This window comes from Saccopteryx leptura, chromosome 6, assembly GCF_036850995.1.
Source record: "Saccopteryx leptura isolate mSacLep1 chromosome 6, mSacLep1_pri_phased_curated, whole genome shotgun sequence".
NCBI classification, from domain to species: Eukaryota; Metazoa; Chordata; class Mammalia; order Chiroptera; family Emballonuridae; genus Saccopteryx; species Saccopteryx leptura.
The window spans coordinates 30363728-30383153 of NC_089508.1; the positions used below are offsets into that span (position 1 = coordinate 30363728).

The 19426-nt window shown below is 47.5% G+C and overlaps 1 protein-coding gene across 2 annotated transcripts in view; it reads left to right on the top strand.

Annotated features, from left to right (window-relative positions):
* The first annotated feature begins 655 nt into the window (after positions 1–655).
* MAP3K9 (mitogen-activated protein kinase kinase kinase 9) overlaps positions 656–19426 on the top strand; it is a 78525-nt gene continuing 59754 nt past the window's right edge. For both annotated transcript variants that reach the window (XM_066344583.1, XM_066344582.1), the window contains exons 1-2: positions 656–1363; positions 7893–8306. In XM_066344583.1, coding sequence (XP_066200680.1) covers positions 964–1363; positions 7893–8306 — 814 coding nt within the window. In that variant the 5' untranslated portion in view covers positions 656–963. The remainder of the gene's footprint in view (positions 1364–7892; positions 8307–19426) is intronic.

The following is a 19426-nucleotide window of genomic DNA, read 5'->3' on the forward strand; positions in this document are numbered from 1 at the left end:
CTCCAACTCTTAAGAGGGAGATGGAAAAGAAAATGCTCTCACAGGGGCTGCAACCCAGCACCCTTCTCTGCTCACTTTCAAAAGCTCACTGTAGGATGAAAAACACCGGTGCTGCCCAACAGAGCCTCAACTAGTCACTGCAAACAAAGGGAACAGCCTTCTTTAGCCTTTTTGGTCGGAATGAAGTCTCTCGGCTTTACCTTTTAGGATCCACCCATCTCTCCTTCTGCACCCAATAAGGCCGCAGCCTCCATCCAGCGGGGAGGTGTTGAACTCCCAGGAAATGGACAGGTACCTCGGGCCAATGGTTGGAGCTGCGGCGGGCCAATGGGAGAGAGAACTGTGTGACCTGCGGGTTTTAGAATAAGGAAGCTCTCAAAAGAGGGCGGGAGCGAGGGGGTGGGCGACGTAGTAGCTGGGAGTGGAGAGGGCGGGCCGGGTGGCGGGCCCGGGTGCTTCCACCACAGCCCGGAGAACCTGTGGACCGGTCGGCGGCGGCGGCCAATGGGAAGGTGGGCTGGCTCAGGGGCGGACCCGGGCGCCGGCAAGCCCCGCCCCTTCGGGTCCGCAGGGCTGGGGCGGAGCCAGGACCGCGTCAGGTGGTTCTGGGCGGGCTGGCGGCCCTTGGGGGCGGGGCGCGGCGCGGAGAGGGGAGCGGCCGCTGGCGGGCGGCGGCGGGCACCGGCTGCGTTAGCAGGTAGCCGCGGCGGAGGTGCCAGGCCGCCCCCAGGGGGCGAGCGCGCGGGCGGGGGCTCACCCCATGCTGTGGTGAGCAGTCGCGCTCGTTGCACTTGCCACGCCAGCCCTAGGCAGCCAGCTCTCGCCGTCCCGCCAGCCCCGGCCCTACCTGCGGCCGCCGTCGGGGGAGGGGGTCCCCCCCAGCTCTGCGGAGCCGCATGAACAATAGGCGGCGGCGGCTCCTGCGGGCGGCGGCAGCCCCGCACCCTATGGATCGGCCGCTCCATGGAGCCCTCCAGAGCGCTTCTCGGCTGCCTGGCGAGCGCCGCCGCTGCCGCCCCACCGGGGGAGGATGGAGCGGGAGCCGGGGCCGAGGAGGAGGAGGAAGAGGAGGAGGAGGCGGCGGCGGTTCCCGGGGAGCTGGGCTCCGACGCGCCGCTGCCCTACTGGACTGCCGTGTTCGAGTACGAGGCAGCGGGCGAGGACGAATTGACCCTGCGGCTGGGCGACGTAGTGGAGGTGCTGTCCAAGGACTCGCAGGTGTCCGGCGACGAGGGCTGGTGGACCGGGCAGCTGAACCAGCGGGTGGGCATCTTCCCCAGCAACTACGTGACCCCGCGCAGCGTCTTCTCCAGCCGCTGCCAGCCCGGTGGCGAGGACCCCAGTTGCTACCCGCCCATTCAGTGTAAGGCGAAGGCGGGGCCCGGGACCTACCTGGCGGGGAGGGGGGAGTGATGGAGGCCTGGGGGTGGCCGTGGAGAGGTGGGAGCCCTCCTGGAGGGTTAGGTGGAGGGTGGGGAAAGGTTGACCTGGGGGTGGCCGTGGAGAGGTGGGAGCCCTCCTGGAGGGTTAGGTGGAGGGTGGGGAAAGGTTGACCTGGGGGTGGCCGTGGAGAGGTGGGAGCCCTCCTGGAGGATTAGGTGGAGGGTGGGGAAAGGTTGACCTGAGGGTGGCCGTGGAGAGGTGGGAGCCCTCCTGGAGGGTTAGGTGGAGAGTGGGGAAAGGTTGACCTGGGGGTGGCCGTGGAGAGGTGGGAGCCCTCCTGGAGGGTTAGGTGGAGGGTGGGGAAAGGTTGACCTGAGGGTGGCCGTGGAGAGGTGGGAGCCCTCCTGGAGGGTTAGGTGGAGGGTGGGGAAAGGTTGACCTGGGGGTGGGGGTGTGCGCGCGCGGGCGCGCGCGCCCGGGCCGCAGGGGCTGTGGCCGGTGCAGTGGGTAAGATTGAGACGCCGCAGGCCTTGCCTGGAACCTCAGGCGCTGGGCTTAACCTTCATCTGACCACCGCAGCAGGAACTTCTGATCCCACTTCCTGAAGCCCCAGCATGAGAATGTACCCATTTCCCACCCCCAACCCCCAACTCCCCAAAAAGAAATCTGGAAGGATATCAGACAAACTGGTGGTTTCTGTCCTAACCTTAGTCCCCAAGTCTGGGACCTCTTGGCACCTTCTGTCGTCTGTCCCCGCCCCTTAAAGGCATTTGGGTTGGCTGACAAGTCCCAGAAGCCTGTGTGAACTCAGGGCAGAAGAGTCTTTGAAATGTCGTGTTGATTTCTTGGATCCTAATCTTGTAACTCAGAAGTTGTACTTCAGGTGTCTCAGTGAATAAGGTGCTAAGAGGGATGTGTGTTGTGTGGTGGAGCAGGTGATGGGTAGAGAAATGATTAGAGAGGGGAAAGTATGTCATTCTCCCATGAGAGATCAGGAGGTCAAGGTACAGTGGCTAAATCCTAGTCCCTGACACCCAGAATGTTAAGACAATACATTATCTTCTTTCTTCTCACCCTAGATCCTTGCCTATATTTGGTATTTGCCAAATCTCAGGGGGACCATACCCAAAGGACCCTCCCAGAGCCTGTCTTCCAGTGTCCTGGTTTCCACCAATTTCCCAGGAGTCCCCTGTTCCACACCCTGAAATGAAATTTCCTTTGTTATTTTTCGAAGGAGTTATGTTGCCATTAAAATCCCTTAATCAACGCTGCTAGGTGGCTTCAGCAGAAAGATGTCGCTATCTCCCAGTATAGCTTACTAGTTTGTATTTGAGGGCTTCCATAATTTCTTTTTTGATTAAAAAAATAGTATTGTTAACAGATACTTGTCACTCTGTATTTCATATTTTGTATGCTTTTTGTCTTAGTTGATTTTTAAAAATCATCACCAATGGCCAACTTTAAACATCTAGCTTTAAAATTTCATTTGTGATACTTATCTTCTGGCTCTGTAACTTATTTCCACCAGAATAATTGTATTATTCTCTTAAGATATTTATTAAATACCATCACTTGATACCAAAATTATAATCTCTTGCCCAGTTTTTCTACTCTTTTTTCTTATTGGCATTTTAGTTCCCTTTGTTTCTCTCTCCCTCTCATTCAATTAAAAACTTCCCATTTCTGCATTTTGATAGTATGTGGAGACAACAAAATAAGTTATTTCTAGGCATTATATCTTTTTGGCATTCGTACTGGGAAGATGAAGGCTAAGGGTCCCACCACAGTGTCTGAAGTAGTGTCGAAGATGAATGGCCTAGTGTGTTAGAAAACAGTGTAGTTTTAAACATAAAGGCAGCTTTCAAGGTTCTTAGTAGGTTAAGTTTGTGATTTTTTTTTTTTTTTCAGAGAAAGCTAAAGTTAGAGAAAAAGAGTGGTGTGGGGCTCATGAGCAGGGCCTCAGTTTCCTTACTGTCTGTACTCTCTGCTGTCAGAGCAGTCAGGAGTGAATATGACTGAGGCTGGAGGAACCCATCCACAGAGAGCCAGACGCGTCCAGTGTGCTACATTAGAAGCTCCTTCTCCATTGGTTGCCCAGGACTTAATCTTTATTGTAACAAAAGTTACCCTGCGTAGAGTGGATTCCTAAATCTAGAACTCAGTTGATGAGAAAGTGGGAAGTACCTTGTGCTTACTGAAAGAATTCACTTGAAGAATGTGGCAGTTGAAGATTCTGGTAAGCTGTTTTATTTAGCATCACCAGGACTTCTGATCGTGACTGGAATTAATTCTTGATAATTCAGAAAATGTAATTCCAGTCAAAAACCAATTAGATGGCCTAGTGAAAAATGGATACTGTGTTAGATACCCAGGAATAAAGAAATGATAAGAAGTTGCTTATATGTCACACATGAGGGAAATTGGTGATGTAAATATATAATTTTAGTGCAGCACTTCGATAAAGACGAACAGGGGAATTTGTTGACGGATGTACTTCTGATCTCTATGCTAATGACTGTCAGTTCAGTTAGTGTCAGAAGTTAAAGGTGATTGACAACCTGTCTCCACAAAGATTTGGAATGAAGTTTGAGCTACTGACAACTTTTCCCTAGTTACCCTTTTGAACTTCCTGACTGGAGCATGAATTGTGACACCAGATTGTGAATAGAAGACACTAAGTTCCATTTTAGTTTTAAATATTGCTTTCAAAGTGTAATTTTTGCTTCAAACTTTATTTAAAACAGAAGAGGGGGAAATCACTAAATCTTATGGCAAAGAGAAATATATTGATAATAGTGATACTCTAAGTTACCTAATAGTATTTATATAATGCTTTTATCCCCTCCAATTTAGATATTAAGATATAGCTCTCTATGGAGCTCACAAATAAAAACTCAGGAGCTCTCTTGGGAGATATATCATCTTGAGAGATAAGTAGGAATTTTTTTTAAGTTTCTTCTATAGGAGAGTTGTATCTATTTTTAAGCAAGGCATAAATGAAAGGTTATTACTAATTTACTTTTTTTCTTGCACCCCTAGAAATACAAGGATGCATTGTCAGATGTACTTAAGATTTTCGAATGAGTGAGATATGTATCATTTACTTGCCCAAATCCACCAGAATATGCCTAAACATTTCATTTCCAAGGATATAATTGAGAGGGAATAACATCTTGCTTCCAAAAATTAAAGAAGTGAGGTTTTGTTCCTGATATTCCTGGAAATGTCCTTCCACAGAAACTGAAAAATGTGGTGAATGCAATTTGACCTGATTCTTACTTAAAATGAGGCCTTGACTGGAGCGGGGAAGGAAAGGAGAGCCCCACATCACTCAGCAGCAACTGGAGGTCTACTTCTTTCTCCAGGGGCCTTCTTAGCAGGGGAGGGAAAAGAAAGGACCTTCCTCCCTTGCCTCCATTCCCCTCTGTTCTGTCTTCCACCTGCTTGTAAGCTGTGTTCTATACTTTTCTTGAAGTCTGGTCATAATATTTTACTTAACTAAATAGCAAGAACCTGAGAGTTTATGTTCTACCCAAAGCAAGATCATTGCTTTGCCTTCCCCACGGAGGTTTTCTGTCCTCTGCAAAATGCCACTGGAGGAGCTGTCCTTTCAGCACCCTCGTTCAGAATCACATCTTTTAAATCAATATACATTTAAATAAATATTTAACATCTCTTATGTATTCACAACTAAGCTTCAGACCAGAGGCAAGAAGGCAGGGTACAAGAGAAAATACAACAATTCATTCCCTAAGGAGAATTCAGGTATTCGGTTGAGGAAATAGATGTGTAAATACAAATTTGATAAATAGGCATGCATCTTTTCACCAGTGGAAAATCTAGTAGAAAAAAAATGAATTTTCCTTCCTTCCATGATCCAAGAGACTCCTAACATATTTTTCTCCAAGAGAGTTTCTTATCTCTCTTTAACATAGGCATATGTTTTTCTCAGTTATATAGATGAGATAAGGCAAAAATTAGTAATGTCTGGTTTCATTTTAGGACCTGGAAACACTCAAGCTATTTTAAGCAGAAAGTCCTCTAGCACAGGAAATTAAGTGCTTACAGAATTATTGGGAGGGTAGGGAGAAGGGACTCTATGGGAAAAACTCCCAGAACATTATAGACCTGGCCCACCAGGCAAGCTGCTACTTCTCTGACTGGGAAGGTGCAGAATCAGGAGTTGTCACTAAAGCTGTTGACTTCAAGAATACCCGGTTGTTGTTGCAATCCAATATTAGGCTTCCACTCAGCCTTGCACCATGCCTCTCTACATCCACAGAGCTAATGGTTGGACACTGACGTGCTGTTGCATAAAACCCTCTCTTCTCCACAGCCAGGCTTGCCAGGAGAAGCAGCAAGGATATGGTCTCCATCTCACTTCTGCCTCCCCAATCTTCTGCATCTAATTGGCAGAATCTAATCTGCATCCAGAACTCCAGCTGTCAGGGAGTCTGGGAAATGGAGTGTTCAGCTTTCTGGCCTCTGTAGTACTGAAAGGCCTACTGGAAGGATTTTAGAATGGATGCTGCTTGCTAGTCTGTAGGACCTGCCACACCATACATTCTCAGGTAGAGCGCTAGGAGGGGTGATAAGCTTGAACACTTGGAACTTTGGGAGGCAAGACGGGCTATACTTCTTGTATACTTAAAGGCAGTCCAACGACTTCTCCTAAGAGTTATCCCTGTGCAGACTAGACTGCCAGTTGCATTACAAAGTACAAATGACTGTCAGCCCTAGATAGGATAGAAACGCTATCATTAAGGAAGAACAGTTTGGAGTAGTACCTCCAGCATCTGAGTGGAGAATGGCGGCATCATGGGGTCGGCCGTAGAAGGAAGCAGTGGCAGTTCTTCTTTTGGTCTTGCCAAAAGTTCAGAAATATATCTTTGGTTTCTTAGTTTTTTTTAGTAAAACTTCTTTTTTTTTTGGTTGGTTGGTTGGTTTTGTGTGTGTGTTTTGTTTTTAACCAAAGTACAGACTATTCTCTATATTTGTTTTAGGAGGTTCAGTTTAATTTTTTCTTTCAGATCTAAGTTTGGATTATTTCCTACTGAGTTATATTTTCCCCCCACCCCCCTTTTACTTCACCTACTGAATATTTGGCATGGTGAGTACAGTGGTGAATAGGGCAGACACAATCTTTCCCTGGGGATCTCGCAATCTAGCAGGACAGCAGGCCTTGAACAAGTAATGCCACCTTGGTAAGTCTTGCCAAATAGAGACTGCCATGGAAGTGTATGATGGAGACTTAAGCCCATTTAGTTGGGGGTTAGGAAAAGTTCCTTGAGGAAATTAATGTTAAAGCTGCAACCTGAGAGATGAGTATGAGTAAGCCAGGTAAAGACAATGAGACTGAAGATTTGGAACAGAGTTTTCGTGAGGTTACAGTTGCACTTTGCTCATATAGCAGCAGAACCATATCTAGCCCAATACTTTTTTGTTGCTGAATTTCATTGGCTAAATCTTCAATTTAAGGTTGGTATTTTATACACTTCAAGCCCAAGCAAGCACTACTAACTTCATCTGTCAGTCTGTTTCTTTTGTTGGTTTTGATATTATTTAATGCTGAGAATAAGGTTTCACAAAAGTACGTAGAGGGTAAAATTGTGAGTAAAGCCATTGCTATATTTTTCAGGGTGCTAAGTGTCTGGTAATTGGTTCCAGGCACTCCACATTTCCTGTTCGTAGTGGCACTCCTCTTGATTCTCCAAGCGGCACCTTTCCAGATTCTCAAGCTTTGACCTCAAATTGACAAACACCTGAGCCCAGATGCTGTCTTGAAATTCTGCAAGTTGAATCTTATGTAAATTAAGATGGCAGCCACTATTTCTAATGGCGGGAACGGCACCCATAGCACAGGCCCTCGCCTCTCCCAGCCTCCCCCTCACTTATCTCAGTAATGATGGTCAATTAGAAATCCATGACACCCCAGAACAGTAGATTGGATGATGGTTGCTGTGGTTATGTGGTTGCTGGTAATGGCGATCACAGGGCCCCCAGAGATGCGTTCCCTGCAGCATTCCGCTGCGCCCTGCTCTGCCGGCTGGAAGTGAGGTCAAATATCCCTTAACGGCCTAACCGGAAGTCCCAGAACTAGACACTGTGCCAGAGTTCTATTGCTTTGGCCTACAGACCTCTGGCACAGAGTGTCTACACTACAGCAAATGTTTTATCCTCGGCTACTGCACCTGGCCATGCAGGAACCGAGGATGAAACGTCCTTCTCAGCATGCGGCCCCATACTTCTCTGGTATGTGGCCGCATGTGGCTATGTGTCATCGAAAATGACTACACGTGTCATTGCTGACACGCATGTCATAGGTTCACTATCTCGGACTTATGTGCTAGTTACTAAGAATAATGCATTTCCTGTCCTTGTGAAGTTTACCTTATAGTGGGGAAGACAAGAGAAGCCAAGTGAACAGACAACTCTGCTTCTACACAGTGGGTGATTACATGGTGTTTTCAGAATGTTTTTGATTTGCTTTCTTTTCTTCTCTTTCTCAGTGTTAGAGATTGATTTTGCGGAGCTAACCCTGGAAGAGATTATTGGCATCGGAGGCTTTGGGAAGGTCTATCGTGCGTTCTGGATTGGGGATGAGGTCGCCGTGAAAGCAGCTCGCCACGATCCCGATGAGGACATCAGCCAGACCATAGAGAACGTTCGCCAGGAGGCCAAGCTCTTCGCCATGCTGAAGCACCCCAACATCATTGCTCTTAGGGGAGTGTGTCTGAAGGAACCCAACCTCTGCTTGGTCATGGAGTTTGCTCGTGGGGGACCTTTGAATAGAGTGTTATCTGGGAAGAGGATTCCCCCAGACATTCTGGTTAACTGGGCCGTGCAGATTGCCAGAGGGATGAACTACTTACATGATGAGGCAATTGTCCCCATCATCCACCGCGACCTTAAGTCCAGCAACAGTGAGTATGAAGAGATGGGGCTGGAGGCCGTAAGAGCACATTCAGACTCGGTGCATGGCTTCAGTTGGAGTGGACTCATAAAGGGCTCTTAGTGGGCAGTGAAATTCCTTGCTTAAAACTGTTCCTCCTTGCCCTGTCCGGTTTGCTCAGTGGTAGAGCGTCAGCCCTGCATATGGAAGTCCCGGGTTCGATTCCTGGTCAGGGCACACAGGAGAAGTGCCCATCTGCTTATCCACCCTTCCCCCTCTCCTTTCTTTCTATCTCTCTTTTCCCTTCCCGCAACCAAGGCTCCATTGGAGCAAAGTTGGCCCAGGCACTGAGGATGGCTCTATGGCCTCCACCTCAGGCGCTAGAATGGCTCCTGTTGCAACGGAGTGACACTTCAGATGGGTAGAGCATCACCCCCTGGTAGGCTTGCCGGGTGCATCCCAGTCGGGCACATGTGGGATTCTGTCTCTCTGCCTCCCCGCTTCTCACTTCAGAAAAATACAAACAAACAAACAAACAATAAAAGCTGTTCCATCCTTGAGTTGAGATGTAGGGCTGGAGTTAGTGCCAGGAGAATTGGTTTAGGAAGAAAAGAATGAGGCACTGGAGGGGTTGGGATGATTCTGAGCTCCTATTAACAGGCAAGTTTGGCAATGTATAGATATAATTCTCATATACTGTGCAAAAAACCCCCCAGCAACAACATAGATTTATTTTTCTGCTTGAAGGAAGTGTGTCTGTTATCATAAAAGGTGTTTTCCTATTTCGTGGGCCATTAGGTAAAGCAAACCTGTACCACCTGTTTGCATTTCATTACTCAGCTTGAGGTACCCACCAGAGAAGGGACTCTAAGGGAGAGGAGGCGTGTTGTTTAAGTGTGAGGCCGATTCAGGTGACAGTACCAACTGGACAGCACAACCTGGCTGATGGTATTACAGACCTCCTGATAGCCTAGGGGTAGTATTCATTAATGTCTTAACTACCCTAGTGTTTAATAGCAGGGAACTGAGAGGTAACTGTTTATGAAACACTCAGAGTCCATAAACTGGGTCGTAAAGCAAATGATAGACATTATTAAATGGGGAGTTGGTCAACACTGCAGTCTCTTTCCTTGGCTGAGTCGGCAGGTACTGGGGATTGGCTTTTGTGTGGTCATTTGTGTTCTCTCTTGCCTAAACTGTGTGGTATAGAGAGTACAGCTTGCTGATGGTATATGCCTGAGATCACTGTGAGCACCCTGTTCAGAGAGGAGGGCCTTAGGACTTTGGTGTGACGTGGGAACAGGGATTTCACTCTCTCTGTGTCCTTCAGCTTTTTTTTTTTTTTTTTAAGTTGTAAACGGGGAGGCAGTCAGACAGACTCCCGCATGCGCCCAACCGGGATCCACCTTGCATGCCCACCAGGGGGCGATGCTCTGCCCATCTGGGGTGTCGCTCTGTTGCAACCAGAGGCATTCTAGCGCCTGAGGCAGAGGCCATAGAGCCATCCTCAGTGCCCGGGCCAACTTTGCTCCAATGGAGCCTTGGCTGCGGGAGGGGAAGAGAGAGACAGAGAGGAAGGAGAGGGGGAGAGGTGGAGAAGCAGATGGGCGCTTCTCCTGTGTGCCTTGGCTGGGAATTGAACTTGGGACTCCTGCACGCCGGGCCGACGCTCTACCACTGAGCCATCTGGCCAGGGCCTGTGTCCTTTAGCTTTAAGAGCAGAAATCCTTTAGGCATTGTTTCATTTGGGGCTGTTGCAGGTGTGGCTCACTTTTCTGTTGATGCTATTGTGAATCTGTTTAAGAAAACAGATTTTAAAATCCTGTAAGTAGTATTTTTGTTGTAAAAAATCTCAAAAGTGTAGATGAACAAAAAGAAAAATATAACCCATAATGTTTTCCTGCAGGGCATATAGCTATTACATTTGACATTCCTGCCAGCTATTTTTAGAGCATGTGTGGTTTATATATATAAATATATACAGTGTGTCCATAAAGTCATGGTGCACTTTTGAGCGGTCACAGGAAAGCAACAAAAGACAATAGAAATGTGAAATCTGCACCAAATAAAAGGAAAACCCTCCCAGTTTCTGTAGGATGATGTGGCAGCATGTGCGCATGCGCAGATGATGACATAACACCGTGTATACAGCGGAGCAGCCCAGGCCATGCCAGTTGAGATGTGGACGGTACAGAGGAAAGTTCAGTGTGTTCTGTGGCTTGCTAAAATCGAATCTGTGACCAAAGTGCAATGTGAATATCAGCGCGTTTATAACGAAGCGCCACCACATAGGAATAACATTATTCGGTGGGATAAGCAGTTGAAGGAAACTGGCAGTTTGGTGGAGAAACCCCGTTCTGGTAGGCCATCAGTCAGTGATGAGTCTGTAGAGGCTATACGGGATAGCTACCTAAGGAGCCCTAAAAAATCTGTGTGTGAGCCCACAGCGAACTGCACCGAATAGGTATGAAACTGGGAGAGTTTTCCTTTTATTTGGTGCGGATTTCACATTTCTATCGTCTTTTGTTGCTTTCCTGTGACCGGTCAAAAGTGCACCATGACTTTACGGACACACTGTATATATACAAATACACTTTCCACTTTACTTTAAATAGCCTTTATTACTTTTACCTCCTCCAACTCACTTGCTTCCCCTTTTACAATAGAAAATTCATTCTTGCCTGACTGGTGGTGGCACAGTGGATAGAGTGTCAACCTGGGACGCTGAGGTCTGAGGTTTGAAACTTTGAGGTTGCCGGCTTGAGTGCAGGTTCACTGGCTTGAGCGTGGGTTCATCAGTTTGAGCATGGGTCACCAGCTTGAGCAAGGGTCACTGGCTCAGATTGAGCCCCTTCATCCCTCGCCCCCATCAAGGCACCTATGCAAAGCAATCAGTGAACAACTGAAGTGCCACAACTACAAGTTGATGCTTCTCATCTCTCTCCCTTCCCGTCTCTGTCTCTCTTTCTTGTATGTGCATGCACTAAAAAAAAAATTATTCTTGTGAGAGTATGGAACATTAAGTATGTATTTTAGATATAAGGCATGTGAAGGATTTAAGTTCCAAAAAATGAAATCTGGTTTTTTTTCTCCTTCTGCCATTATTCTATCTCTTTATCATATGATTATTCTCATATAGGCCTCCCAAAATTCTGTTCTTAAATGTATTAAATACCTTAAAACTTTTGGTGACCACTTTTCAAAGTAATTTCTACCTAGAGATTGCTTTGGATGATGGGGCAGGAAGAAGCACGTGTTGGTGTAAAACATGATGCAGAAGCTGAAGTTTATTTGTTTGTTTCTTTCTATTATTATTATTATTATTATTATTATTATTATTATTTTCCAAGTGACAGGCGGGGAGATAGGTAGACGGACTCCTGTATGTGCCCCGACTGGGATCTACCCGGCCACCCCTGTCTGGGGTCGATGCTCTGCCCACGTGGGGCCGTGCTCACAACTGAGCTCATTTTAGCACCTGAGGTGGAAGCTCCATGGAGCCATCCTCAGCGCCTGGCCAGGGTGCTTGAACTACTTGAGCCATGGCTACAGGAGGGGAAGAGAGAGAGAGAGAGAGAGAGAGAGAGAGAGAGAGAGAGAGAGAGAAAGTGAGGGGGAGGAGTGGAGAAGCAGATGGTTGCTTCTCCTGTGTGCCCTGACCGGGAATCAAACCTGGGATATCCACACACCGGACTGATGCTCTACCACTGAGCAAACTGTCCAGGGCCTTATTTTTTTCTTATATCCTAAGCATGCTGGAAGAACTAAGCAAAGTGCTTTAACCATATGTCATTGAGCCTACTTAAAAACTTGGGCTAGGATGATGGAATTGTGAAAGTTAATTTCTACCATGAAGTTTTAACTTTGGGTATAATTTCAAGTTGTAAATACAAGACTACCTTTTATGAGATTTGTGCCTGAAAGTCCAGGCTCTTGTGAAGGAAATGCTAACTTGTCAAGGTTCCGCTGTTTGCAGGAGAGAGCAAGAGACTTGAGTGTCATTCTGTCATCCAGGAGACAAAGTCCTTTCTTTGTCCTTAAGTGAGTTTTAGGATTGCCTTCATGTGCGGGGTATCATGGCAGGTGTTGGACTTATATATAGGGCGGCATTTGAAAGGATCTCATCAAGATCATTGATGTCCAAAAGTGTACAGGGTCCACTGGGCTGCATGGTTGGTGTTAACATTGACGCCAGCTATAAATCTCCTGCGTGAGGAGGGGTACCTCCCTGGCGGTTGTCTGTTTGCCTGGGATTGTACATGGCATATCCTGTATGAGCCTTGGTGACACTGTTGTTCTTATTTCATTGCTGTGTGTACATGACTAGGAAGTCATTTTTTAAAATGTTATGCCACGTCTTTGCCTCCATTGGGAGAGTCAGAACTTCTTTGTGCTTTGCAGACCTGGGGATACTGGCCTGTCTCCTTAGGCTTTCATTAGGTGTTCCAGAGAGTTGGATTTTGGTCACTGTCATATGAGAGCAGAATTCTATGAATTACATGTATTAGTTGACTTTGAACCTCTACAGAAAAGAGTATGTATAAATAGGGGAGGTCTTTGGGGAAAAAAAGTAGTTGGTGATAGACACCTAGCTATTAGAAAAGGTTCGGTATAAAAGTGATTTATTAAAATGTTTTTATCATCTGGTCACCTACTTTAAAAAAGCCATGTGCTGTTTAGTGGCAGTGAAATGTGTATAGCATATCGTATCCTCTGTTGATATGTACTTGGCAATAAGTTTAGGTTTGAGTGTACATAACCTTAAAAATACCCACCAAATTAACAGTGGCTAAAACAAGGTATACATTCATTAGTCTTTGTAAAGAAGTCTAGAGAGTTTTAGGGTGTCTCCATGGTGTTGTCAGGGACCCAGGCTCCTAATTTTCACTCCATCATCCTGGTACCTGGCTGGTATCCTCAGGGGTCACTTTACAGTCCCACAGGCTGTTATCTGGTCTAACACACAGGCCTGGAGGCAGAGGAGAGCAGAAGCACAGGTGCTCCTGTGGCTGAGCTCTGTGGCTCCTCTGGCTGACTTCTGAATCTCCCAGAAGTCCAGCACGACACATCTGCTTGCATTAATTGGTTTGAATGTGCTGACATAGTCGTGGCTTGTACAGGAGTATTTCATTCTGGGCGCATTGGGTGCCGCTGCTAATCAGGGCCTGTTACCAGCAAAGAGGGAGAGTGTGGCTGGTGGGGAAGCAGCTGGCCATCTTACTGGGGAATCTCAGTGTGGGACATGCATGGGGAAGAACTGTTAGCTTGGATACTGAGCATCATACAGCCAAGCAAGGGTAGCCAGGCCCTGGGATGTGTGGCTCAGACCCCTGATTGAGCTAATGGTTTATACTGCGTTACCACATTGCACCATTAGCATAAACATCACTTTTTGAAACTACTTGTAAAAGCGCTGGCTATAAAAATGGATTTATGGGCCTCTGCTCTGTCAGACTGGGGGAAGCCAGCGGCTTGGTTGATAGCAACAGTGTTAGTGGAAGATGGTCTGTTGGAAGGAAGATTGTCCTTTTGGGAGTTAGTAGATGGGTTTCAGGCTTTTCACTTGTAGGCATTTGGTGGAATAACAGGTTAATATGGTCACTAAAAGTTAAATTAGTTTAAAAATGAGATCCTATGAAAAAAGCTTTGGAAAATGAAAAGCCTTACCTGAATTGAAGGTTGTGTTATTTTATTTTATTATTAAATAATTTATTTTCTCCTCTTAGGAAACACAGAAATAAAACATAAGAGGAAGAAGCAGCATCCGGTTTTCCAGTTTTTGCATTTATGCATATTTGTTTTCACTCAAATCATGCACAGGAAATGCTAATACACATTGTAGCATGCTTCCCCTCCCCCATTTGTCAGTGTATGGTGGCCACCTTCTTCCGTGAGTAAATAGTTCTTTACCACAAGATATTTAAAGATTGCACAGTATTCCACTATTTAGATGTACTCTGCTGTATTGACGAAGTCAAACTCCTATGTAATAACAACAACAACTAATGCCTGTTGAGTGCTCTCTTTAGGTCAGACGCTGTCTAAGCATTTTACGTGAATTTTCATATAAATCTCGTGGCAACCCTATAAAGACTGTGAGTACCTTTATGTTACAGATAAGGAAACTGAGGCTCAGGAGGGATCGGCCATTTCTCTATATCTCATTGCCAGTCCTCTGATTAGACTTTGAGCCCAGGTTGGACTCCTCAGCTTGAGTTCCCAACCACGTAGTTGGCACACGCTGGGTGTTTCAGTGACCCTAGAGTACCTTAGTTTTATATAATTATCAATAGAAGTGATATCCCCCTGCTCACAGCCATAGCACCTGCATTTCATTCGTGTCTGATCACCTTATTCTTAATTTCGTAGTTGAGAGAACAGAGGCGAGTGGTGAGCTGTATTTGCTTTGGGAATAGCCACACCTGCCTCCCTCATTTTGGATGTCAGCTTAATCTTCTCTTGAGGTTTTTGTTGTCTTATTTCCCTCTTTTCCTCAAAGATGCTTTTCCCTAAGCCAGGCTGGTTTTCTCTTTCCCCCAGAACACACCCTGTTTTCAGCTTGTAGGCCCTCATCACACTGACTCTTGCCATGGGAGTGACCTTGCTTTCAGGGTACCCTGGCCTCATCTCTTTGCCTGTCCAAACTCTATGCATTTTTTGTGCACAGCTCAAAGCAGGCTGCTTCTCCTTCCCGAAAGCCCATCACTGTAGTCATTAGGTGCTAATCACATTTTATAGTAAGGTGACAGGGACTAGAGCTGCTAGGCCAATGGCTGTAAGCTTAGATGCCTTCCAGTCAGGGTCAGTACATTTGCGAAGTAGCTGGTATGAAGGTGGAGGGCTTGGTGGGAGTGATGGTGAAGTGAGTGTCTCCTCCACCCAGCACAGGCCGTTGGAACACAAAGCAAAGCACCGTGCTGGCCTGCAGCTGAATGCCAGACTGCAGTCCCCTGCCCCCTGCTTCTGTCGGCTCTGATTTCAGGAGCATCCCCGATGTCTCTAAATAGATTTTGTGGGCCCTGGCCGGTTGGCTCAGTGGTAGAGCATCAGCCTGGCGTGCAGGAGTCCCAGATTTGATTCCCGGCAGGGCACACAGGAGAAGCGCCCATTTGCTTCTCCACCCCTCCCCCTCTCCTTCCTCTCTGTCTCTCTCTTCCCCTCCCGCAGCCGAGGCTCCATTGGAGCAAAGATGGCCCGGGCGCTGGGGATGGCTCTGTGGCCTCTGCCTCAGGAGCTAGAATGGCTCTGGATGCAACAGAGCGATGCCCCAGAGGGGCAGAACATCGCCCCCTGGTGGGCATGCTGGGTGGATCCCGGTCGGGTGTGCGGGAGTCTGTCTGACTGCCTCCCCGATTCCAGCTTCGGAAAAATGGAAAAAAAAAAAATTAAATAAATAAATAGGTTTTGTGTCTTTAGTTTCCAGGCACTTGAATGAATAAATGAATGAATGAATGTATCACTTGTACTGGTCTATTTGCAGGATCTCAATGTAAAAACTCCCCTTTTCTTGTGGGAGAAGGTCCCTCACACCTCACTTGCATGGGAGTTGCTTTTTATTTTCATTATAATCTCCAGGCCCTTGATCCTTGCTAACATCTGAGTTCATCGGCCTGTTCTGGGTGCTGTGTGTGGCGTTTTTACAGCATATTTGTTACCAGCCTCGGTTGCTTTGCCTCTTCTTTCTCTGCACCCTTCCCAGATGCCAGCCCCGACTGACTCCCACTGGCTGATGTCCCCACTGCAGCCAGGCCGGGCTGCCAGGTGCTGCTGGAACAGGCCACTGTCCTGTGCTGCCCGGATCCGCAGCCAGCCTGTCTCGTCCAACGCAGCGTTCCCTGTGGTCCCACCTCGTGAATTTCCTGTTGTGCTCCTCACAGTGCCCAGTCCAGTTTTGTTGAATTGTTTGATTGGCTGCTCTTCTTACAACTGGAGGCCCGGGAGGCATCCCCTTTCACCCAGTTGTGTGCTCACAAGGGCTTTGTGCCTGCATCCAGCCTTCTCTCAGAGCTCACAAGGCAAGGAAGGGCAGGAGCTTCCATCTTGCCCTTGGCCTCAGGGCGGCTCTAAGCCGGTGTGCACCTGGACTGTTGACTGACCTCAGCGCCTGACTGTATTCCCTGTGTGGAATTTCGCCAGGCTGCGAGCTTGCTGGCTGCAAGGCTCATGGGACCCCGAGGCCGCTGGACTCCGCTCTCTAGTCCCCTTGTTCCTAGTGTCTCACGTTGCTCCGGAGGTGGAGCGTATTCCTGCCGTAGGCATGAGGCCACTGAGGCCCAGGCATCGTGGCCAGCAGCAGTGTGGCAGCGGGACTTGCCTGTTAAAGGATGAGGAGTAGCCATGAAAGTCACTTTCCTGTAGGAGAAGAAACTCTAGAACATTCCCAGGGTGGATCTGGGAGGCAGCCAGGTATCCACTAGAGAACCCAATTCTTAGTCTTTTTTGAGAGGTTCAGAAATGACTTTTTCTGTGTCTCATGAACACATCCCCAAATGAGATACTTCCAACAGTACCTGGCTCTGGTATTTCTGAACCTCTCGCCCTGTTATTCTCCCCATTTCTGGTCTTCGGGGTTCTTTGCTACAAGTTCCCGCTTACACAGAGTTGGAGGATAACAGGTGTGTTTTGAGGACTTCTCCTGGCAGAAGAGTACAGGTGCTCAATGAATTGCATTTCTCCTGTGGTTGCAGGAGACTGCACCTATGGTCGGCAGCCATCAGGCATATCCCAGAGGGTTGTGCTCAGCTGATGGGCAGCGTTTTCCATGAAAGACATTGTTCTGCAAGTTAAAATAAATACATGAGTAAAGCTAAAGTGAAGTAAGCAACCAGCCAGGTGACAGGACTCAGCAGAAGAACCTCGTGAAACCAGGAAGTTCGACCTGCAGGTCACATTGTGTCTTCAGTTCTTTCCCTATGTCTGGGAACCCCCTTTTTCCCTTGAGTGTGGTGATTGTCTGCACACAGGTGGTTCTGGTTGGTGTGTCACTTTGAGCATTTGGAGTCGGGACTGTAACCGTAAGCAGGACGGACAGCTTGGAGACTGGTGATTGCAGTGGAGGGAAGAGGTTGGTGTCTTGAGAATGACATGCCTGAGGCTTCGTGGAGCCTGTGATCTGAATGAGAGAGGAGGAGTTATGAGACAGAGTGGGTAGGTGGGGCAAGGAGGTTCCCGGCGGGGAGACCAGCGGACAAAACGCCCAGTGAGAGCATGGCCCCCCAGGAGACAAAGGGTGCCCCGGACATTCCCTGTGGATTCTCTTGCCTCAGCCCTTTCCCGTGGTTGGAGGGGCTTCATGAGGAAAATTGATTTCTTTGTGGACTATTTCCCTTTATTTTCCCCAAGTTTGCTCCTAGTGTTTCCCACTTCCCACTTTCCCTTCCTCTTTGCTGCCTCTGGGGGCTGCTCTGTAGCTTACTCAGTGGGGCTTGACTTGGGGCCCTGGGCCACATTTAGGCACCTGTAAAGCCTGTGATGGAGTTGGAGCAGGACCTTGTATTGTGCGCAGGATCTCGGTGGGTATTTGTGGACTGTGACTGAGCCACTGGCGTGGCGGGGACTGCCTCAGTGAAGGGTCAGGTGTGTGGGCTCTGATTTATAAGGACAAGGTGGGCCATATATAGGTTTAAAGTTGTTCATATGGAAAATAATACAGTAATTAATAAATAAGAATACAAGAGGAAACTCTGTGTTTCGCATACTCACAACTGTAGACCTACTTTGCCCCACCCTATATTTCTTTGGTCTTGTCTCCTTGACCTCTGTTTCTGCTGATTCAAGCCGCTATTGCTTTGAAAGTCAAATAAACTATTAGGTCTTCTCTTCCTTAGACCTCTCCCCAAGCAAACCTGGTAACAGCTAAGTAGTGACCACCTTTCACAGGTGGCCGACGGCACTGCCATCCCTTAGGGTCAAGATTGATGCTCTATGTACGATCTCTAAGGAGACAAGAGAAGAACCTACCTGTCTCCTTTCCTCCATGTTGGAAAATCTCCCATTTCTGACTTGGTGCTTTACCTCATTCCCGTGAGGTAGCTCAAGATCACTGTGGATAGGGAAACTGACATATAAAGTTGTGATGTCAGTGGTCTGGTTGAGTCAAGAGAAAAATGTATCTTCTTTCCTTGGCCACCCATCTCTTTTCCCTGAATTCCCCCATCGGCCTCTTGTAGAAACATACTTATTTTTCTTATTAAGGAAGGGTTGTTAACCTTGAACCCCCTGGAATCTATGCAAAATACAGTGTGTCCGTAAAGTCATGGTGCACTTTTGACCGGTCATAGGAAAGCAACAAAAGACGATAGAAATGTGAAATCTGCACCAAATAAAAGGAAAACTCTCCCAGTTTCATACCTATTCAGTGCAGTTCGATGTGGGCTCACGCACAGATTTTTAGGGCTCCATAGGTAGCTATCCCGTATAGCCTCCACAGACTCATCACTGACTGATGGCCTACCAGAACGGGGTTTCTCCACCAAACTGCCGGTTTCCTTCAATTGCTTATCCCACCGAATAATGTTATTCCTATGTGGTGGCGCTTCGTTATAAACGTACCGATATTCACGTTGCACTTTGGTCACGGATTCGAATTTAGCGAGCCACAGAACACACTGAACTTTCCTCTGTACCATCCACATCTCGACTGGCATGGCCGTGGGCTGCTCCGCTGTATACACGGTGTTACGTCATCATCTGCGCATGCGCACATGCTGCCACATCATCCTACAGAAACTGGGAGAGTTTTCCTTTTATTTGGTGCAGATTTCACATTTCTATCGTCTTTTGTTGCTTTCCTGTGACCGGTCAAAAGTGCACCATGACTTTAAGGACACACTGTATATAGTATGTAGGTTTATTTGCGGGGAAAGGGTGGTAGCTTTTACCAGACCGAGTCTCAGATAAAGTTATGAATTAACACCGTTATAGAAAACTCCTTCAGCTGAGCAGTGGAGGGGACACCAGTGCAGGTAACGCCCTTGGCACTGACAGGCTGGGTGGCCCTGGGCACGTCTTGTGCTTTCTCTGGGCCTCAGATGCGGCTTGTCTGTGAAATGAGAGGTTTTGATGGGATGGTGTTTGAGGTCCCTCCCAGGACTGATATTATGTGACTCAAGTGTGAATGGATGTGCTTTGGGAATAGGTGGGGACTACAGG